This window comes from Lepidochelys kempii, chromosome 9 (genome assembly GCF_965140285.1).
Source record: "Lepidochelys kempii isolate rLepKem1 chromosome 9, rLepKem1.hap1, whole genome shotgun sequence".
In the NCBI taxonomy this organism is placed as follows: domain Eukaryota; kingdom Metazoa; phylum Chordata; order Testudines; family Cheloniidae; genus Lepidochelys; species Lepidochelys kempii.
Window position 1 is genome coordinate 99,614,626 of NC_136388.1, and position 23,723 is coordinate 99,638,348.

The following is a 23,723-nucleotide window of genomic DNA, read 5'->3' on the forward strand; positions in this document are numbered from 1 at the left end:
CCACCCCCAAATCCTGCTTCACATCCAGCATGTATAATAGTCTTTTTCTGTTATCTAACTTCGCTGTTTGTGTATGGTGAGCATAACACTCCTAAGTGTGTGAGAGCTTGGTCACATCATTTTCTTCCACAGTGCCTCAGTTTCCTCTTCTATAAAACTGGCTGATGTTTATGCACCTTACTGAATTCCTTTTGGATGTAAGGATGAAGCACACAATGTACTGAAAATGCAAATCATTATTTATTCAGACAGAAAATTCTCCATGTAAGTTGTCAACCCAGATGGAATTGTTTTTTTCCCCCTTAAATAGGAAACTGTTTATGTCCATTAAGCTGTTGATTTCTGAGCTAAGCAGCAACACAAACAAAAATTGGGCTAATTCTCAGATGGTGGGTTGTTTTTTTGCCAAAGTCTAAATAAAATACAACTTCATTTTTGTTTAAATAGCAGTTTAGTTTTCCTTTGGAATTTAATAAGAATATAGACACATAAGCATTGCTTTCCCCAGATCTGGTCAAACATTTGTCATCAATACACTTTTTTAATGAAAAATGGGTTTTCAACTGAAATTTTCACAGAAAAATGTTTTTTATTGAAATTTAGCATTTTATTGATGATTTCTTTTAAATTATGGGTTTTGTGTTTCCCTGTTCCTCTTCTCTCAGGAGAGAAGGGGAGGAAAACACTGAAAATTAAAAATTTTTGGTTTTCAAAAACCAGAACCCCTGTTTTGTTTTATTTCTCAGCTTTTGTGAAAAAACTCAAAAATTTTCATGGAATTTTTCAGTGAAACAATTTTTTGTTCAAGATTTTTACATAGTAAAACGAGCTCTAGTGAAAGAGATTGTCCTTTCTTCCTGGCGTGAGTGACCATTCTCAATTCCCATTTCGTGGGTTCCCATAATTTAGCTGCAGTATCATCTAGCAAGGCCACAGTCTTCTGCGCGTGATCCTCCCACGGCTTGGTGTTGTGTAGAGCGTAGCGGTGGGTTCTACACATTTGTCAGCCTCAGCTAGATCCTTAATGTTGTTCCCATTGGTGTGGGGCTTTCTGTGTGACTAACGGAAGGGCACATGTGTACGTGGGAGCAGTTGTGCAGTGAGGCCATCATTTTCACAGAGCATTGTCCCAAAGAGCAAAAATTCACTGAAACGGTCAATACAGATGAGAGCAAAAAGCCTGAGACCCTGACCCTTTGTGGCAAAACTTCCAGGGTCAAGTCCCTCTCTCGTGTAATGCTGTTAAAGTCAGTGGAGTTACACCAGCCATGCATTTGGCTCACACAGGCTTCTGTGGAGCAAGTCTGAGTCCACGGAGCAAGACAGCCTTATGCTGTACGTGCGCTCTATTTGTATTCATGAACGTCATGTTTTAACATTTATTCTCCTGGGCTTTAATGTACTTTGCTCGGTTCGCTCTACAGTAGTTGCCTGCTTCAGCTGTAATAGTCAGCAGAGACAGTAGGCAGTGGAAGGTGGTTAGAAGCATCAACTTCCCATCTGACCTTGACAGAGATTCAATCAGCCAGTGAAAGTTGTGGAATTGGATTATGGGATTTGCAATGAAAAAGTGGTTTAAGGGACAAGAGAAACTATATTTGGTATTTTCAAGAGCCAGCCTGGGGAATAGCAGTTTAGAGGGAGGATAGTGAAGGAGACCAAAGGTGGATGGAAGATATCTGAAGCTTTTATGTAGACAAGATAGTGCAATACTGCTCGGGAGAACGGTGTATTTTCATAATTTCATTATTATGACAGAAAGAAAATCCATTTAAATGCCAGTATTTCCTTTGCCCAGGTAAAACTGATCTCTGTGCTTTGCTGGTAAGATTGCTAATGTCCACCCACAGAAACACTCAGCCTTAGGAATATTAGCACTACAAAATTTCGTATGCTTCCTGTCCTCCTCTCAGTACGTTTTGGTGCCCATGAGGCTGAACATGCCTTACCTTTGCCCTCTTAACAGGATGCTAATACTTCCTTGCGTAATTATTATTGATCAGTAACTACAGCAATGTTGCAGTAAGGAATGTTCGATAAAGGTATTTGCTTTGAAAAAAACCAGTATGTGATTTAGTATTAATGAAATATATTTTTGCTGTGTTTTCAGCATCCCAGAAGCCAGGAGTGTAATTGTGTAGTACTTTAAAGAAAGAAAAAAAAATGATCAATAAAATAGCTCCAAGCTTGTAGTATAGTTTATTCATATCAGTTCCTGTGGATACATTGTACCCTCAGTTCAGAATTATTTTAAATATTGACATGTACCACAAAACCCCACATGAGCAGAATGTAATGGTGGTTATTTAAAAAAAGATTTTGGTCAACATTTTATTCCCCTCCTTCATGGAAATAGTCTTGCTGCTCATTGCAAGGGAATGGAAATAATCTCTCTGATAACAAACATGTTTTTCAGGTCTTTGGCTCTAAAGTTTACCCCCCAAAAATATCCAACGCTGTCCAAATATATTTCCAGGGTCAGATGAACACTATGCATTGGCTGGAGTGAGCAAACATATTGCATAACCTAAATAGGTTAAAATCAATCCATGTTTTTCACTGAATATAACAGACTATACCAATGCTCTAAAGGGAGGGTTGGCTCAGAATAGAGCTAGAAAGAGTTGTCAGTCATAAAAATGTACTAAAGGCACTGTGGGGCTTCCCCTTAGCAAATAACTGTTCTGAATTTGTAAAAACTCTCCAGAATAACAAACATTGTGGGAGAAAATTCTCAATATTGGTGGGGGCTACTCGGGGGCACAGCTAAATACCTAACTGTGAGTTCCTGGAGAGTTTCAAGGGAAAATTGCTGTGTGCAGAAGTAAACTTCATTCCAAAAAACTCTCAACTTTCCTGATTCCCTACTCCTTATTGCTTTGCAATTTGCTCTCTTCCTTGTGGCTATTTAGAGTCTGCATTACTGCTAGCATACAGTAAATGCATGTGACCTTCGGTTACAGAAAACATTGGGTATGGGAGATGGTATTCTCTGTATGCTTATGCCACATGGTAATAAGCAGTCGGTGCTTCACTGAACAAAACTAGTCTAAAGAGTTCATCGTTTCTGAAGCTGTTAACTAACAGCTTTGCATAACTCTCAACTGTAAAAAAGAGGGTACTGGAAAAGGATGGTGGCATAAATACATCACTTGGTTTCAAAACAGAGAGTAGCATTAAAACCAGATTGTGTTATTCACCTTCTTTCCTCTGCAGTGAGTTTCACCACAGTGCTTATCTCACAGACATGACAAATATTTTGAGGTATACTGAAGGCTTAAGACTTTTTAAAGAAGTAGAAGGTAATCATGTTTACATCGCAGCAGAGTGCATCTGTGTCCTGAGAAACCATCTGACTCAGTAGGGTTTTTACATTTTACACATACTGTACAAAAAGAACAGCAGATGCAAAATGGTTTTGTTCACACAGTTCACCTGAGGGGCCCTAGTTCTAAGTGTCTAATGGCTGACTGTCGATGCTCCTTGATTCCAATCTAATGCAGTAACGTTATGCAGTCAGTAAAGAAGCAGTTTTCTTGTGACATTGTTTAGCTGTGCAAAGGCTTTTCTCTGTTTCTTTTTAGTACTGTTGGATAGGAAAGGGAAATGATGTTTATGTGGTGTCAGTTCATACATATGTCCCTGATCCCACAGCCTCATTGAAATCAGAGGGCCAAACCCCCTTTCAGTTGCGCCACTGTAAATGTGCAGTGACTGTGCTGAAGTCAGTGGGACTAGCCCTTTGAGTAATGGCTGCAACATTAGACTCTCTGTGAAAAATAACAATCACTCTGTATAATGCAAAACCTAATCTGCGTAATAAAGCGCAGTGGTGAACAAGAATCAGTTTGCATCTTTCCTTGTATTCCACTTTTGTCTTTTAAATCACAAACTGATGGCAGGGACCTGTCTCATAGTCTACAACGTGGAATGCCATCAGTCTCTCCAGTGAGTTAAAGATGTAAACTCACACAGCAAATTAGTTATAATCTCATTATTCTTAAGGGCTCAGTTTATATAAATCGTGCAGATTTGCTATGTAATACATAAGACTGAACAGGGGAAAGACTGAGAGTGGATAGTCGGTTTTAGGTCTCTTGGGCTCTTTGATGGTATCTAAATAGTCTCTCACTGGTTGTTGCCAGCTTTAGTACTGTGTTCAGATACATCTGCAAAAATTACACATTTTATTTCCACTGCTCCTTTCATATCCCTTTGAAGCACAAATACCCAAGTTTGGAACACACCAAGGTGAAAAAGGGAGGCTAAAGAATATGCTAGAGCCAAGGAGTTTTGCGTTTGAGTCACTTTCCTCTTGTATTGTTCTACCTTATTGAATGTGGTAAAAAGCATCACTAGACCGAGATGATTTTATTTCCCTGATCTGGTTTTCCAAGGCCTGGGGAGAACTGAAGATGGAATACACTTGAACTAAAATCCCTTCAATTGCTTCATCGTTAACCTCTCAGTCAGACGCTTAGAACTCTGCCTCATAGCTGCATGTGGAGGAAAACCAGTCTGAGTAATAGAACTCTGCAAAATGCAGCAGTTCAGAACATTTGGTGCAAAGATTTTTCTTTTTGTTTGTGGGTTTTCTCGCTGCCTTACACATATTCACTGCAAAGCTCGGGGTGGGGGGTGCTTCCAATTAGAAATAACTCAAAGTACAACTCTGTCATAACTGCTGAGTGTCACTTGCTTCCATCTTAACCCATGCGCCATGGCAAAGTTTACTCGCTTTTACTCAGCATGAAATCCAGACTTGCTCAAAGCCCAGCACCTGGTGAAGCCAGGACATTCAGTCCACAGGGTCCAAAACCCTTTAGATGGATGTGGGCTGAATTTCCGTGTCAGTATGTGCCATACAGTCAGGTTTTGCCATTGAAGTCTGCACAGCTACAGTGAGCCGTTTCATACAGCTGTTTTGCAGGAGATGCCCCTTCCAGCTCAACTCAGGAAGTGACCCTGCATTTCGCTTTCTGCAGGGTGGGTGGGGTGTGTGTGAAAACATTATCTGATGTTCTTTTTGTCAGTAAATGAAGGGCCTAGCACAACTGATCTAAGCACCTTTGTGCTTTCATCAGCACCTTGCTTCTGAATCTGAAAGAGCACAACTAAAAATTAAAGGTGCAATTCAGTAAAAAAGTCATAGATCATAGAATACTAGGGTTGGAAGAGACCTCAGGAAGTCATCTAGTCCAACCCCCTGCTCAAAGCAGGACAGCCAACCAGAATCAGTAGGACTTTTTTTTTTTTAACTGAACTAAATCCACAGCTAGCTGTAGGAAATATTCAATGATACATTTTATCATCTTTTTGGGAACAGTATTTAGAGCAATGTAGGGCTGGGAATTTCAGAAGGGCTCAATGTTGGTCTAACTCTGTTTCCATTCAGTCGGAGTCCGCCGATTCACTTCTGCCAGAGCAGAGTTAGGCCAACACTGAGGGCTCTTTGAAAATGCACTTGTAGTGTTTGTAAGTTTCCTTCTGATCGGTCTTCTTAACTTCATAGAAAAGTTGCTTTGGAGCCATGAGATGGGAAGTTTGAAGAAGTAAAAGCTTCAAACTGCCATTCGCCCAGTTATTGCAAAATCCATCTGGTATGTGCTTTTGATGACATACCACTTTAAGCATAACCAGACGTGTTATTTTTAGCAAGCTATATTTTCATGGGCAGCATTTTTGCATAGCATCCATACTCAGTCCCCCTTAGGATTCACGTTACTCAGTCCCCCTTAGGATTCACGTTACTCAGTCTCTGGGTCGTCTTTGCCCAATATTTGCCAAATTACCTCTGTAGCATTTTACGCCATATACAGTACTTTGAAATCTCCAAATACCTAGTAATCCAATTTGATATTCCTCACTTTAACCTCGGTCACCCTCTAGAAATAGAAAATAGCATACGTTTTCCCTTGTCAGACACTGTCTGTAGTACAGCAAAGATTCATGTTCTAACATCATTCAGTGGACTGTATGAAAGGTACGTATTGTACCCAGATCGACTCCATCTCAAGTCCCTGTCTGACCTTTGGCAAGTCTCTTAGCCTTGCCGTGCCTCAGTTTCTCATCTGTACAGAGGAGATAACACTGCCCTGCCTCACAGAAGTGTTGTGAGGATAAATGCAGCAAAGAGCCTCAGTACTGCGATGATGAGGGCCACATAAGATCCAAAGATGATCTGATCGTGTGGATTGGTGACGATGTTTGAGGGAACTCGCAAGGTTTTACTGTGTACTGTTCACAAATTCAAAGGTAATAGCATAAGGAACATTTCATTAGACTGCAGGTTAGAGTTGCACAGTCTGTCTTTGCACTGGAACGTGTGGTAGCTTGGCGAAGTGAATGCATATCTGTGGTGCATAATGCTCATTAAAGATTAGGCTGATTCAGCCACTAAATCCTGTTTTGTTTTCGGTATAACATTGCATGGTGTGTGATTAGGTGACCAGATGTTCCGATTTTATAGGGGACAGTCCCAATATTTGGGGCTTTGTCTTATATAGGTGCCTATTACCCCCCACCCTGTCCCGATTTTTCACAGTTGCTGTCTGTGTGTGATGTCGATTGCAGAAGTTGGAGGTGTGTCTTGTGGCAGTGAGGGAGATGGCTGTGGTTTGACTATCACCATTGTAATGCTCAGTGTGCATAAAGGGACTGTAGCACTCACAGACTCAGACTGTAATTGTGTAAGGACGCTGCTGGCTTTGCGGTAAATGGCAGTGGTGAATCAGCACCAGTATTTCTGCAGCTTTTCGAGGCATGTGACTTCATTCTCTGTGGAAATCCATAGGAAAAACTGCTTCATGCAGGGAAACGCTGTCCTGCAGGCAAGCTGGTTTGGGCACGCAGTTACATGCAAAACATAGAAACTTCCCTACCTTGTTTGTCTCCTTCACCTCTTGTATCTTGTCATGAACCAAGTGTAAGACCTCTGAGGAGGGGACTATCATTTCGTGTTTGTGCAGCATGCAGCAACCTGGGGCCTCTCAGCAATGCTGCAATACAATTAGCAAGTGTGTAGACTCTTGCGTGATCAACAAGTGATAGCTGAGCCATCCATGCAATGTTCTCATTAAAACCTGAAAACCACACACATGCAGAATTAAAGCAATTAGAATGGAAACAAACTGCATGGAGTTTTGGTGCAAATGTTAGAGTTGCCGAAGGATGGGACCCTTAGCCTCTTTTTTGTAGCCAAGGCGAAAAGAATTCCTGCAGAATGTTTTTGCTGGTTCTGCTTACAAACCTATCGTCTGGTACAGATGCCCGGTCTGTTTGGATTTGAGTGCTTTCAATCTGGGATGCAAACGATGGCGTGCCACCCCTGAAGTTACAAACAGGCATGTGTTATGTGGGTTTTCCGTTGGAGGTAAAGATCCCCTTCTACCTCCTATCCGAGAAACCGCTGGCTATATTAACCAGAGCGCGGGATTCTCTGTCCGGCATCCGTGTTAGCCAGCATCAGATGCCAGTCTGTGCCACCAGAGCACAACTTCAGCTGGCAGCGCAAAACCAACTGCGAGGCAAGAGCCGATTGGAAGGGGGAGATGGTGTGGGAAAAGGAAGAGCGGATCGCTTTTGCAAATGCTTGTTAATTATTTGGTTTTAATACCCGCTTGAACAGCCTTGGAGAGTGCTGGCTGTGTGCCTCTCCTGCACCTTCTGCAGCCTGAGCCAGCAGCCACAGCTGGCAGATACCTGCCTTCAGAGGCTGCCTCCATTTTGTGAGGAGCTGGAAAACCTTGTTGCATTTAGCTTGTTTTTAAGGCCAGCATCAGATTCTGTGGCTGGCTGGTGGTTTCCTGGCTCAGGTGCTGCCCTGGGACGGGGAAGGAGGGTGCGTGTTCCACTAGAATCAATACCTGCATGGCTAGGAAAGGTAGGAAACAAACCATTTTAATGAAACTACAGTGGATGCAGCTGCCACTCAGGGGGCAGCATGCAGCACCAGGATCAATGCACCGAGCATAGCAGCTGATTTCCTAGCATGCTGCAGGTGGGGAGAGGAGGAACGAGCCCTGGGTGCGGTGTGGTTTCCTTTTTGCCAAGGGACAGTCAGGTCTGAAAGCTTTTCAGTAAACTTCTCTGTGCTGCACTAAAAATAGCATATCCCGACATGCTGCCTATTTCTTGTGCTGCCACCTTCTGAGCCTGGGCCAGAGCTGCCTCGGGAGAGCCAGTCCAGTCCAGTGCTAACCTGGTGGTTGGGAGATATGGGCCCACTGGGGGAAAGCTGGCTGTATGCCACCTTTGTGATTCCCTGGGTTCCCAAGCCAGCCAGGGACCAGGCCACTCCCAGGTGTAAACTGGAGCAACCCCAGGGCTGCTCTGAGTTATGCTGATTTGTCCAATAGGCACACTGCACAGGTGCTCCTGCCTCACCTCTGTGTCACTCCACAAGTCTTCTGTGCTGGTGCCAAGAGGTGTGGAATTATCGTGCCAGCTCTGTGCTACCCTGTGCTAAGGGATTTGCAGGCACCAGGGTGAGTTAGCTTTCCCTGATTTGTGCTGGCAGAGAGGCATAAAGCCAGCTAGGTCATTGGGTCACTGGGTGGGCAGAAACTAACCCTGCCCTGTTGCCTCAGTTTCCCCACCTACAAAATTGGGATAATGACATTCACCTAACTGGTAAGTTGTGGGGATTAATTGTGTAGTGTTCATGGAATGCTTTGATAATAAAGGGCCACATGCAGTTTCACCACCTTCCAGCAAGGCTGAGGTTGGCCATAAGTGTTTGCTTATTTGTGGGTTATCGCCATGTGCTATACAGTGAGCTGAAAGCATGGCAGTGCGGGATTGTAGAGAATTTCTAACCATGCAGGATATGTTTCTGCAGAGCCTAAGCACCTTCTGAAAAGTATTTTCAGGAAAAATATCTAATAATTAGGGACATTAAAAAATGTGAACATAGGTTTGGTGGTATTAGGTTAGACCATTGATCCCTAAAATCCAGTGTCCATTTCTAGACCACCCAATGTCTGATGCATGACAAAGGCAAATAACCCTGTCATGGTGTTACTGAGCTTCTGAAATCTCTCTCATTGGGAGTTTTAGTCACTTATGATGACATGATTATTATGATGAGGGATTTGAGGCAAGTTCCGCTTGGAGCTCGTATGCGGGAGTAGTTTTGAATTAGACTGTCAGTCATGTTGGATTCTTTTCAAGTGTACTTGGAGGCCCTAATCCTGCAATCAAATCTGCCTGGATGGACCCTTGCACATGCATGGAGACCCACTGAAACCAAGCAGGATCTGCATGGACACGTGTTTCTACCCGCACAGATCCAGTTGCAGGATCAGGGCCTACCGTATAAGTTGTGGGAACAGAATACTGAACATTTATGAGCACCGCCTGTTCTGTATGAATAGCTCCTACTTTCACAAAGATACTTCCGACGTACCCAGGGTTGGTCTACCTGATGAATCGATGATCTGCAAAATTTCAGTTTAAATAACAGCGCCATTTTCAATTTATAAAATATGCCATAAATATTGTTTACAGACCCAGTAGCTCTTTTTTTACCCTCCATTCCTGTAATATAAAAACATCCACGCAGATTTATTCCAAATTTGGTAGAAATTAATGTTTCCCAGTCCAAAAGCGTGCATGCCAAGTTTCAGCTGGAAGGAATTTTGAAGGCTGATGTATAAACCCTTGAAAATATTAGCTTCTAATAGAATGGCTGGCTGGCTGGCTTATAACTATGTGCAGTTTGTGCAAATAGAGGCCCAGATCCTGAACCACAGCCGAGGAGCACTCAACATAGCTCAGGGGGAGAAATTGCAGCAGAGGCTTCAAGCCACATTGGGGCTGATGACATGTGCCTGGCTGGTCCCATGTGATGAGGAAGATGTGGCTTAGAGCTAGTGGGATTCTGCCCACCAGAGACTCTCTGATTCTCTGGTGCTGAGGGCTACAGAGATATCTAGGGAGAGCGTGTTGGGGAGATATACAGGGGTGAGCAGTGTGGCTTGGCAGCCTGACTCCAGTACTGTGTCTAGAGGAGCCTTCCTAAAGAGGAGCTACCCTGCTCTGGGCTGTGCTCCTCCTTTTGCTTTTCCATCCATGTATGGGCAAGGGGAACAGGAAGGCATGAACGATCAACAGGACAAACTAGCAGAGACTATCCAGGCCCTGAGCCCTATTCTTTATTGCCCTGCTCCTTGGGCAGCTGTAGGGACCAGTGCCTGTAAGAGTATTTTCAAAATGGGGATGGTGCCATTTTACACTTGCTGCACTGGTATCCTTGAGGACTGCACCAGGTGCCTGGGGAGGGCGAGTTATGTCCTCCACGTGGCAGGGCTCAAGCTTTCACTCTGCTCTAAAAAGCCAGCAAGCTGCTCCCCAGGATGAGGGGAGCACGTGCTTTCACTCAGCGAGGGCAGTCTTCTGACATTTTGGAGTTGTTTTCCCGTCCCACTGTTTTTTACAGGAGAGAGGGAACTGGACCCAGAGTTCCTTGCATTTAATAGTCAGCTCAAAATAATATCATGGAACCAAGACCCATGGTTTAACCCTTCCGTCATCTCAAAGCAGATAAGAAAAGGCCTGTGCATTTCTGCCCAGCTCCAAGGTACAGTCCAAGTCCTGCCTCCTCTCCGTGGAGCTGCCTCCTTTCCTGCCTGCTCACTCGGGATCTGGAGGCAAGCAGCTGCCTCCCAGCCTATATTTCTTAAGGGGAGCAGTAGAACTATATCTAGGATCCACAGGGTCCCTTTTTCCCCCCCCCCTCCCTAAACGACCTCCAGACTGGAGTTCTCAGGGGAGGAAAGAAGGAAAGCGTTAACCCCGGGCTGGTGCTGGGGATGTACCTGTCCCCACGCTGCAGCAGCCATGAGAAGTCCTGCTGCAGCATGCCCCAGAGTATGTCTACACTACAAAATTAGGTCGAATTTGCTACCTGTGGTGATCAAGCCTGGTGCTAGAAGAAGGGATATTTCTGCTGGGATGTCGGAATTTACCAGTCTGCGGCTGCTAGCCAGACTTAGAACACGGAGCCACCTCCGAGGCTGTGGGATCTGTGAAGCTAGTGGCGCTGCTGTGAGCCTGCCGTGGTGCGGGAAGATTGGTTGGCTCTGGGCCCTGTTCAACGATCCGCTAGATCGGAGCGGTGCTGGCCTCTCAGGCAGGCCCCAGATTTGTGCTGTTTTTTTAAAATGCTTGTTTTGTATTTATCAGAGCTCACAAGTGCTTTGTAGGCTTCCCAGTCAGCTGATTCAATATTCATAGGTCTGTGTTCCTGATGTCTCTCTTTCACACAGAGCAGGAGGTGTTGCTACAGCTAGAATCCATTTTGCCAGGGAAACAAAGCCAATGAGTTTTCAAATGAAATACTGATTCTCTGTCTCCTTCTTTTCCTGATAGAATAAAATACTCTGTAAAGCCTTGAATTCTAGTATACACAAGGCGAGTTCATTGCACATGTATAGTCCCCAGAGCAAGGCACCTAGGATAGGGAATTCCCAGCTGGTGGAAAGCTGGCAAAGTCAGCTCTGCAGCCCGCCTCTAAGCATCCCCTCAGCGTAGGGGCATGCAAGGGGTGTTGCCAAAACACTGTACACAAGTGATCCCTGACCTATGGAACGACCCCTGGGAAGCTGTTACTGCTGATTTGTAAGGTAGAGCAGCTCTGAGCCACATATGTGGCTCTAAGCTTCCTTTGCCCTCACCTCCACAGATTTGCTTAGCAGAGCATGGGCTTCCCTATGGATGTGGGCCATTAGGTTCTAAAAGGGCCTGGATTTGGGGTCCTGGGTTATCCTAAGTTTTTTACCTTGTTCTATTGGAATGGTAAGTGTGTACCCTATTAAGGGGGAAACACTTCTCTTAGACTAACCTATTGGCTATGTGATGTGAGTACTAAACAATGAAAACTAGACTAGCAGACCTTGCTATGCGCCAGTCGACTGGCAAAGTTAAGTTTTAAAAAACTCTAAACATAGCCCCTGGGATTAGCAGAGGGAAAAACCAGCCCGAAAGCAGGCACGATCCCAATGCTGCAATGGGATCGGCAAGGCTGGACCGTGTGTCCACCTGGGTCTGCGTGTGTGGATCTCATTGTGCGATTGATGTTTTGCAGTCATTTGGAGCTTGACCCTGCAAACACTCAGGGAGCATGACTTGGATGAGTAGCCCTGTGGTTTTTCTTAAAGCTGAGGATTCTGCTTCAAACATAGGCTCCTGAAGCGGATATCTAAATCCCAGGATGGCTGTTCTAGCGAATTGTTCTTTTATGAATAATGCTGATGATGTTTTCATTGCTGCTGTTGTAATTATTTGACATGACTACTACTACTACTATTTGCCATGACCCTGTTGCGCCAGGTGCTGTACAAACAGAGAACAAAAACAGCAGGCCCTGCCGCAACAACTGACCATCTCTGTACTGAGATGCATACACTTTTTTTTTTTTTTTTCCCAGAAAGAGAAAGGAAACAGTAACACAGGAGGGAATAAATTAAACAGATCTTTTTAGAGGAGTTATTTTTATATTTTTGGAAGAATTTTTTTTTCAGTATCACCAAATTTGTTACTAATTTTCTGTACGCACCAGAAAATAGGTAGTTAGTGCAGTGTGCTCGGGCTGTTGGTTGTGACATTTTATAGCTGCCTTTTGGAAGCCGACATGATCATCTCAATTGATATTAAATGACCTGAGAGCACTAAGCTTGCACTGTTCAGGAGTCATTTCCTTTTCCTGTGGTTGTGTGAAAAGAAAAACCAGGCAGTTAATGGCAAGGCAATTGTATTACTGTTTTTAATAAATAGTTTAAACGGAACCATGGCTGTTTTCTGCCATTTCCTGTGGTACCAAATACCCTGAAATGATTCAAACTGAAAGAATTTTGAAAAGAAATGTACTTTTCACCATAGGTGTGTTTTTAACTTTTACATTTCACTCAGATCTCTACAGGGACTGGTGGGGTCAGTTTCACTTTTTTATACTAGTGGGTTTCGCTTTCAGTTGTTATATAGCAGCCCAGTGCTCTAGTGTTTGGGTTCACAGAGCCACAGAAAAATGAGAAAAGGGTTATTGTTGCTGTTGTTTTTATTGTTAGTTCATAAATGTTTCTATTTGTATTAGGTTGTGAAGAATGCTCTTGGTGTGTTTAGCAAACCTGTATTTTAGGCTGAAGTTTAATTTGATGCAATCCCTATAATGGTATAGCAATTGTAGAATTGTTTGTTTTTCACATAACTGATACAGTCATATAAAAATATGACAGATGGTTTTAAAAAAGAGCAAAATAGCTTAGAAGAATGCCCCACTTAGCTGGTAGTTTTGTTACAGTTCTCCAAACACATCAATAATTGATTTTCTCCCAGTACTCTGAGGGTTAAGTTCACTGAAATACTGCTTCATTATTTTTTAGGGCCGGTGTACTCGAGAGAACTGCAAATATCTTCACCCTCCCCCGCACTTAAAAACACAGCTCGAAATAAATGGACGCAACAATCTGATCCAGCAAAAGACAGCAGCAGCCATGTTTGCACAACAGATGCAGTTCATGCTACCGGGCGCTCAACTACAGCCAATTGTAAGTAACAGAAATTATTTAGGTTCCTCTTTGCGCAGATTGCTTTAATATTTACGTATGACAGCCCCGATCCTGGAGTCAGACTTGTACTGGTGAACCCATGTGCCCGGGTGGCACCGCATTGATTTTCATGAGAATTCATGCAGGGATAAGGGACTGCGTATATGGATCCAGTTGCAGGGTTAGGACCCAAAGAAATAGATGTAGTGAGGTAGGTCCCTTAGTAAGCCCCACTGAGTCATGCTGGTTCATTCTGTGGGAAGATTCATATGCCTAATGCCACGGTCTCGTCAGTAAAAGAGCACGGCCAATAGATTGTATGTGAAGATTCTGGCATTCAGCCTCCTCTCTGTACATTGGCATAACTTGGAGAAAGGCCTGGTTTGGTTGTCTGAGTACAGCACAGGGCTCTAGGGGCTCCAACATACCGGTCCTGGCTCCTATACCGTGCAGCTTTTGACAAGCCACTTACCCTCCTTTTCTGAGTCCCCCAATCCATGAAATTCTAGGGGCCATGAGCACTAGAAATGTTAGTGGACAACCAGAGGGGCAAGACCAAATGCATCCACTCTTACTGCTTCTTGTTCCTCAGGTCTAACACTCCTCTGTTCTTGGAACTGCCTTGCTTTACCCCTCAGAATAAGTCGAACATCAGTTTGGAATTTGCAAGCCTGCAGTTTGCACCACAGAGAAAGGTGGAAGGGACACAACAGAGGATGCCCACAGACCATTGTTCAGTTTGTCAATTTCACATGCTGTATCTGGAATGATCCCCCCTTTCCAGTAGCTCACAGTTGGAGATTCAGAATATATTGATACTAGTCAGTCTCTGGACTGCAGACCATATATAAGGGGAGGAGACAGAGAGGGCCTGTACTCAGCTCAGCGTTGGCCTCTGTTGTTGTTTTGGTGGTACTTCCTAGAGACCCTAATCAGGGTTCTAGGCCCCATTGTGGTAGGTGTTCTGCATGCATAACCAAAGCGAGCCCCTGCCCCAACCAGCTTACAGGCTAAGAAGTAGAGCTGTTTGGTTTTATGTCCAGGAATCAATATATTTGCTTTAGTTGCACCTACAATGGGTTGTGCTGAAATGGCCCAATGTAGCCCTTGCTTATTAAATGCGTGTCCATTGTAATGCCACCAATATCCAGCAGATTGAGGGGAGATTTGCTTTTCTCTAGAGAGGGGAGGGGAAAAGGGATGGGAAGCATCTGTCTGGGGGCTGAGTAGTCCTTCCACTACCAGCCCTTGCATTAGCCAGATACATCAGAGTGGGGCGCTGTCGGGCAGGACTATGTTAGTGTCGTTTAAGCTGCTGGTTACCATCTCTGGAATATGGGGTATGTGGCTGCTGGTTGATGTCAGAGGTGCCTAAAATGCCTCTTTGATATTGACAGCATTAGAAATAGAAATAAATGAGGTGCAGATTTTCAACAGTGAAGGTGATTAATCATAAAAACAGCTTTCCCAGGGATGTGTAAAAGCCCTGCTCTAGCGCAGCCAGAAGTGACAGGCATGTTGCAGCAATGAGCTTGTCTGCCTGTGTTATGCAGAAGGTCAGACCAGATGACCGCCATGGTTGGGCCTTACAGTCTGTGACTCTGCGAAATCCTGTCTTGAGCTTGGAATGCTGGTGCCTCAGTGCAGAATGGGATTTTAGTTCAAGACATGGCCCTGTGGCTTTGTGACAAGCTTGAGAGCCCTGGGATTTTTGTAGCGGATAAAGCAGACGTGTATCCTCACAGCGACATGGGTGGTGTTTTCTCCCTGGCAGAAGGATAACTTTTGTTAAAGCCTTATTCCAAACAACATGTTTACTCGGTGAGATCATGTTTCAGCAGGGGAACTTGGCTATTGTTCTCCTCTGTACTGTTGCTTGATGCATTGGTGACACTGTACAGCTTTATTAAAATTGTTTATTAAACACAGAGCCAAATTCTGCCCTTCGAGGCGCATGCGTAACTTGAGGGCAGCTTTTCGTTGGTGCCCATCACCATGGTATTTGGCACCTCACAGGCTTTAATGAACTTCTCCTCACCACACCCTGTAGTGTAGAGAAGCATTTTAGTGGTTATCCCCATTTCACAGAGGAGTAACTGAGGCACAAAGAGATGGAATGATTTGCCCCAGGTCCCCCAGGAGAGTAGGACTGAACCCAGTTCTGCTGAGTCCTTGCCCCAGGAAGGTTAATTTGAAGGAGAAACAGCCTCTGAGCGAGCTCCCCAATGACAAGACAGGCTCACACCAAAAGAATCACCATTCTGTGGGAAGTACTAATGGCAGAGGACAGGTGTCCATCGAAGGAAACCCTGAATTCCCTGAAAATGTTCCCATTTCATTCCTAGCACTTTACTCAAGCAATGTGTCCTGAGCTAGGGTTTTCCTCCATGGGGAGTTCCCAATGATAAGATGTTATCATAGAATCATAGAATATCAGGGTTGGAAGGGACCTCAGGGGGTCTTCTAGTCCAACCCCCTGCTCAATGCAGGACCAATCCCCAATTTTTGCCCCAGATCCCTAAGTGGCCCTCTCAAGGATTGAACTCACAACCACCCTGGGTTTAGCAGGCCAATGCTCAAACCACTGAGCTGTCCCTCCCTTAGCTACTCAAAATAGCTTTGGGATTTCCTCTTTGGAAAATTCGCATCTTCCCATTATAAAATCTGTGGGCCAAATTCATCCCTAGTGTAAAGCCATTGATTTCAGTGAAGTTACGCTGAGCCTGAATTTGTTCCCTGATGTCCAGTAGATTCTTTGTTTCAGAAGTAGCCAGAACTGACGAGAAGTGTGCTCAGATTTTGAACTATATTTGGGATGATATTATGTTTGTTCACTGCTTCCCAGAAGGCCTGCAATGAAAACTTCCCCCTTTCTTCTTTCCTTCACTCCGCTCACAAAGCTAAATTCAGTTCTCATGCTGATTCCAGCTACTCCACTTGTTTTACACCAACATCAGGACAAGCAGTAGAGTGCCCTTTCCTTGGCCCTGGTGTTCCCAAAGACATTGACACTAGAGCGAACTTGGATAATTTTTCCTGTCAGAAGAAGAAGGGCAGGTCCACCTGCTGGGCGCAAACTAAATTCTTCAAAGCAGGAAGGATTATATTAGCTGCAACAACAGAAGAAATCCCACATGATCGGCAAGCTGACAAACACCATGTCTGCTTCACTGGGATGTTCACCAGAGCCTGGATTTGATGCAGTGTATGTAAATAGCTCTAACCAATGACTGCATGTGCAGATGATCTTGCCATGACAATCCAAGCATCAAACCTCCATGACATTGAGAAAGCATTAACTGAGGACCTCCAAAATATGGAGCAATATTTCCAGAAATGGAGGCTCAAAACCAAACCCTGGAAAAACAATAGTAAGCGCATTTCATCTTGATAATAAGAGTGCCAAAAACACACTGAAAGTAGCTTTCTGTGGTAAAAATATGCAACATAATTATACTCCAACATATCTCGGAGTGAAACTCGACCGCACCCTGTCCTTCCATGATCATCTTGAAAAGGTAGCTGCAAAGATAAAAACGAGAGCCAACGTAATCCAGAAACTAGCAGGTACAACCTGGGGTGCATCAGCATCAGTGTTGCGAACATCTGTAATAACACTTGTATATTCAGTAGCTGAATACTGTGCGCCGGTGTGGAGCAGATGCAGCTACACACAACTTGTGGATACCCAGCTGAATACAGTGATGCGTTGCATCACAGGAACCCTTAAGTCGACTCCAACACCATGGATACCCGTTCTGTGTAACATTGCTTCCCCGCCGATACGCCAAACTGTTGCCACATTCCATGAAGCTCAGCCAATCCAGGTCTTCGTATTCACCAAGACCTTGACAACAATGTCTTAAGTCTCGCAAGCCTTTCTGGGAACATTCGTTTAGCCTCATGCAATTGGGCTATGATCAGAAGGAGGCTTGGAAAGCAGATTGGGCTCAACAAGACTTAAAAAAATAAGCACCTTGTGCCAGATCAAACACAGAGAGTTCCTGGGTTTGACCTTCCACGGTCATCTTGGTCAGCTCTGAACCGAGTTCAAACCAACCATGGTAGATGCGGATATCTAATGCACAAATGGAAAATCAAGGACTCCGCGGCGTGCGAGTGTGGTTCCCCACGACAGACCATTGAACATATCACTACCTACTGCCCAATGTGTAAATATGAAGGAGGCATCACTGCAATAAATTCTGCTGCTCCCAGTGTAGCCGTTTGGCTCGATCAGCTTCAGGTGGAACTGTAGTTGCTGCTGTACACCAGCTGTATGGACGAAGAAGACGGATAACTGCACCCCTAGACATTTTAAAATACAGTGCTGTCCTGAAAAGCAGCTCTGTAAAAATAGCACCCAAGAGAGCAGGTTTTAACAAGCGTTCCTGAAACGGTGCCTCCTGTCCTAGGCTTGCATTTGGGATCAGCTCCTCTCCCCCGAGTCCTGATGATCTTTATTTATTGAGCCAATGAGCATGGAGCCACGCAGTGCCCTTTTAATGGAGTCACTCCCGAGAGCAGGCCTGCACTCTGAGTGCTGTGTCTGCCGTAGGCTGCACACCCGCTGACGTGGTTTGCAGATGTGAGTTGGAGATTGCAAGTTTCAAGTGTAAATGTCTGGCTCTGAGGTCTTGGGATCACGTTGCTGTTTAGTATCTGCAGTGAGGCTGAGAAGCAAGGGGATGTTTGGCATTTTTAACAGTTTTATGAAGTGCTCCAGACAGCTCTTTTTTACAGCAATTCAAGTTACGGCATGAAATGGGGTGTTCTCCCATCACGGTGTATTTATAACTGCCTTTGGGTATATCCCCTCAAGGAGATCAGCTGGGGGCCAAGTAAAACTCTACAGTAGTTAAAATCTTACCCTTTGTTGTGTTTGTGTGGTATATAGTACTGAAGGCAAGTTTTGGAAGCCCAAACCAAACCTTAATTGTTGGTGTCAATGAGACTGGGGAACAGCACATCTAAAGCAAGCCATCTTCATAGTTTGAACAATTTGGAAGCTGTTTGGGGCCTAGTTTTACATGGATTCATTTTAAATTGAGCTGTATGTCTCGTTGAGGGGGGAGCACAGCTGCGTCTTACTCTTTTAAACTGATCAGTAAGATGGAAGTTCCAGTTAATAGTATTTGTAGTGAGGCGAGGACTCACCAGTGCAGCACCTCCTGCTGGTTGTCCTGGTAATTAGCTCTTTTCCAGCATGTGGAGCGCCCTCTACAGGCTGGTGTCTCACCTGCCACTGGCTCCCATGTCCCTTCTGGACCCCGGTGCCCCTTTACCTTGGGGTGCTGCCCCCTGGCAGTGCCCCCACACCCTGGGTCTCCCCTCCCAAAGAACCCCCAACCCTCTAAACCCACCTTGCCTCAGTGGCTACTGCCAGACATCATCTAGCCCCTGCTCACTGGGACTGACTGCAGTGTAATGGCCACTCATCATTGGCAAGGGGTTAGGACCTGCTGCCTTTGCCTATCTTTGGGCTGCCCCTCTGCCACCCCAGTACCTTTCCTGGCCTTTAGCAAGGCCTGCAGCCTGGGGGTTTACCAGGCTGGAGTTCCCCAGCTCCCTTTGCCCTTCCCCAGCACTGCTCTGCTTCAGGTACCTTGCTCCCAAGCAGCTAGCCCTTCCCACTCCAGGGCTAGAGTGAGACTCCTCCAGCTTCTAGCCCATAGCCCTTTTATCAGGGTCAGCTGGGCCCTGATTGGGCTGGCCACACCTGTGGTCAGCCACTCCCTCAGCTGCTTTCACTCTTCTTCCCAGCCCTAGGCGTCTCCGGAGCTGCTTTTATCCCGTTCTGCAGGAGTGGGGCAGCTGCCCCACTATAGTATTGTAACTGATTTCTCCCATGCTGATTTCTGGTAGTGCTTGTCTGCTTTGTTAGGCAAGTGAGTGTCCACAAGAAGTGCTGCATTTTAGAGCCAGATCCTCAGCCCTCTGCATTCTTCTTTCCACAATTCAAGCAGAGTTAAAGCTAGCCTCAATGGCTACCCAGCTTGCTAGACAAGTGTCTGCCCAACACATAAAATAATCTGTTGGGACAAAGATGTCAGGCCCCACTAACCATCAACATGGAGGTGCCAGCGGATCGGGCATGAGAACTGTGAAGACACCTGTCTTCAATGCCCATCCTAACTCTGCCACTGAGCAGCCGTGTGGCCTTAGGCAAGTCAATTCATCTCTCTCTGGGCCTTTGTTTTCCTTTGAGCCCTTTGTGTCTATGGTCCATTTAGACCGTAAGCTCTTTCAGGGTGGGTCTCTCTCTTTCCTGGTATATTTACAGTATCTCGCACACCCGATCTCAGGTACTTGTATGACGCCCATCTCTGTAGTGTCCAAGCTTTGATACATTTATCCCACGCTCCACCCCACAAGGCAGGGCAGCACTGTTATCCCTGCTTGCAGAGGGGGAACTGAGTCCCAGATGAGCTGAGAGTACAGCTACTTGCAGAGCTGGATGTGGTGTTCCCAGCTTGGCTAGGTGGTCTACCTTTGACCGAGCCGATGTGCTGAGAACACCAGTGTCCCCACGCTGCGGGCAGAGGGATGGGCTAAGTTCCTATGGTCCTGGGTGGGATCATCGCACTGCTTGTTCCTCAGCAGTTGCACGGCTCTTTTTGGCGCACTGGCTTGATCGCAGCTAGCAAGCTGGTAACTACACTTCTAGCTCCACATAGAGATGCTCCTGCAGGGACTCACCCAAGGTCTCATGGATGGTCTGTGGAAGCAGAGATTTGAATCTGATCTCAGGCCAGTTCCTAAACATAGGCTTGCCCTTCCTCACAGTAGGGGCCCAATCGTGATTGGCACCTCTCAGCCAAACCGTAGTACAAATTAATAATAAAAGATCTGGTGTCCGTCTGTGTAAGCACTGAAGATCATGTTTGCTGAGAAGCAGGCTGCATGAGATTTTATACCCTTGCTTTACATCACTGATGCCAGTAAACAAGGTCGTCTTTGAGCCAACGGTTTCTCTTCCATTAAAGACCATCTGTTTTCATCAGGCACAAGGACACTCGAGCCAGTTGCATTCATCTCCATGTGCTTAGCCTCCATGCTAAAGATCCCAGAGCTTATCTGCAACGAGTCCCACATCATGAGGATGTGCCCTCAGCATTCATTTGTAACATTTTTGCATCCTGCTTTTCAATCTCCTTGTTTTTGGTCACACTACTCCAGAACCTTTTCCTGGGCAGTTTTCAGCTGTGGACTGACCAAGGCTGTTACTCGTACATATGGGTAGCCCAGATGGCACTGCTTAGCAGAGAACTGGCTCGTTCTTCTACCTAATGCTGCTTCTGCATTTATACTTCTGGGATCAGAAGCAATTCCTTTGCTTGGATCAGTAACAAGCATTTCTGTCTTACATGGGACTCGTTTTAGTGCTGTTTATCAAAACAGTGCCTCCCGTTCACACCCACAGTGTTATGCACCAGCCTTAGCATGTTTTCTGTTAGGGATATTCAGCACAGCTCCAAATCTGTTAGGAGAGTTAACTCTTTGCAAGGCCCAGACCAAAGTCCCGGGCCAAATGCAGCATGCAAAAGAAACACTCGGATACTGCCTGTTTGCCAGACTCCTGCTCCCACACTGCTTTGGCCTGCCACTGGGCTCATTCCTCTACAGTGTTTCACGCCTCAGAAAAAGCTGCACTCTAGAATCCACAAAGGAACATTTGACATTGAGCAGCCCACAGACACACCGCTCTGGATGGGGTGGGCTGTGCGGTTGGCTGGCTGGACAATTGAGGCTTTCTCTGTGAAGATGCATTTGTGCTGCTTTTCCACACTGGCACCCTGTCGCTTCCTGCACTAGTTATTCCTCCCCTGGCATCCACAGTGTCTCCTTACTCTGATCCCAGCGATAAGCCCCCAGGGCCCTTCTGGGTAAGGTAAAGCACTGCCCCTCGGGTTAGCTACCCCAGCCCCTGTGTGTCAGCCAGCCAGGTTTGCTTGCTGTTCTGTATTCCCTTTGCCTACGCTGTTGGCATGTGTTCTGTGCCAGGTCATCACGCAGCCATGGTCTTTTGAGAACCTCTTTTAAAGCTTTTATTTCGCCACCCTCCTGAGATGGGGAGGTTTCTTGTGCAGCGCACATTTTGTTTTCAGTCAGTGAACGAGGAAATTTAGATTGTCTCCTTCATTCCATCTAGTGAGGTTAGCTGCTTATTTAAGCTGCTCTCCCCACTCAATCTATTCGTGGTACACTTCACTGAATGGCTCCAAAGAAGCAGGGTGCTGTGTCCACCTACCCATCGAGAACCTCCTTCCCATCAGCTGCTTCAGCCCTGCTGTTCTTGACTTTGCTGACAGTGCGTTTATTTATTGATGAACCCATATTGGTAGCTGCTGTCAGTTTGTAGTGCCCTGACACCAGAATGTAACCAATTTCCCTTAGGTTCAGGGCTTCTGGTAGTGCTACATTTAAAAACACAAATGTCTGCGAGGGGCGGTGCCCCCTGCATGGCAGGGCTTGCAAGAGTGGGAAGAGAAAAAAGAGCTAAAGCTCTTTTGCTTTAGAACATACCAGATTATGTGCAGAGATTAAACTCTCCTGTCTGTCTCAAACACACGTGCGTGCATGCACGATCTCTCTTTTTCTCATAGACGCGCGCTTGCTCTCGCTCGCTCTGTCTCGCGCGCTTGCTCCCTCTCCCAACAAGAAAGGATCATCTCAGTTTTCTAAACCTCACTGCTCCAGTGTCTTCCAGGCTCTGAAGGTGGCTGGGATGTTAATTAGTCGTAGTAGCAGCCTTATTTATATAGTGCCCAGCATGTACTAAGTGGGTTATCTGATCCAAAGCCTGTTAGTCCATGCCCAAAAGAGCGTACAGACTGCACAGACCGTGCGTGCTGAAAGCCCGTTTACGAGCCCACTCATGCAGTGGACCCAATTTATAGAGACAGTTGGCAGTGTTCCCTCTAATTTTTTACGTCCATGTGCAGAATGTTATGTGCACCAATATGGAGGTGATGTGTGGCAGGGGTGGGGCTAAGGGGTTCAGAGTGGGGAGGGGGCTCAGGGCTGGGGCAGAGGGTTGGGTTGTGGGAGGGTGAGGGCTCTGGCTGGGGGTGCAGGCTCTGGGGTGGGGCCAGGGATAAGGAGTTTGGGGTGTAGGCTGCCATGGGGCTGTGGTAGGGAGTGAGGACTCCCCCAGCCCTCTCTCACCGCAGCACCCTGGGGCTGGGGAGAGGCACCTCTACCTGCAGGGGCAGCTCCAGGGGAGAGGGGGGATGAGGCACTTCTCCTGACCTGTGTGGCCCTTTATAGCCTGCTGTAGGGCCGTGCAGCTTAGAAGGAACTTAGACAGTTGGGACTTCTCATAAGCTTTGAAACACTCTAAAGAGGGGGAGCGTTTTCAGCTTGCTGTTCGGGAGCTGTGCTGAGCAGCTCACGTTGATGTTAGGGAGGGTCTCAGAGCTACAAGTTCCCGGAAGCTGCCGTGCCATACGCTGAAGGGGCATGAGAGGATACAGTACACAATTACACTGCCCCTAAAACATTGCCATCCTGTAGAAACGTCCTCGGCGCCAGATCCCGCTCCCCACACAAAGCAGACAGTGCCATTTCCCCGTCTGTAAAATGAGGGTAATGATGCTTGTCTCCTTTGTGAAGCGCTTTGAGATCGACTGATGAAAAGCACTAGCTAAGAGCTCGGAGGCCGTATTATTAGTGATTAATCACATGAGCGAGGGGACCAGGATTAAGCTGTCTTTGAGGGTCTCAAAGAGAGATGCTTGAGTCCAGACGTTTTGGAACAGTTACATTGTGCTGATCAGGAATTGACTGTACGAGGAGTTTGTTGCATTTACGTCAGGAAGGAATCTGGCATGGGGAGCTCGCACAGATTTCCAGGAGGACGGAACTTGGCCAGCAGACTCTTTGTTACTGGTAATGATGCAGGAGCCAGGCAATTAGGAAAGCCATCTTTTTCACTTGTAAAACACTATAAATCCAGACCCTCCCCATGCCAATTTTACAGGGCATTTTTCAGGGCATTAACCACGCTTCACATTGACAATGGTCTGCTTCGACATAGGTCACAAATTAAATGAATTGGTAATATCAGCTGCTGCTCCAGTCATTTCTGTATAACAGTCTCTTGGAAGGAAAGGCCAAGGACAGGATTTGTACTGTAAGTCAAGACTGAGGTTCTTTGGACAGGCTGCTGGAGAAGGC

The 23,723-nt window shown here is 45.8% G+C and overlaps 1 protein-coding gene across 9 annotated transcripts in view; it reads left to right on the forward strand.

Moving 5' to 3' along the window:
- The window catches only part of MBNL3 (muscleblind like splicing regulator 3), a 120,470-nt gene that overhangs the window by 62,499 nt on the left and 34,248 nt on the right, over positions 1-23,723 (forward strand). For all 9 annotated transcript variants that reach the window (XR_012160639.2, XM_073358508.2, XM_073358510.2 and 6 more), the window contains one exon: positions 13,380-13,544. Coding sequence is in view for 8 of the 9 variants with exons in the window: in XM_073358508.2 (XP_073214609.1) it covers positions 13,380-13,544 (165 nt within the window). In the remaining variant the exon portion in view is untranslated. The remainder of the gene's footprint in view (positions 1-13,379; positions 13,545-23,723) is intronic.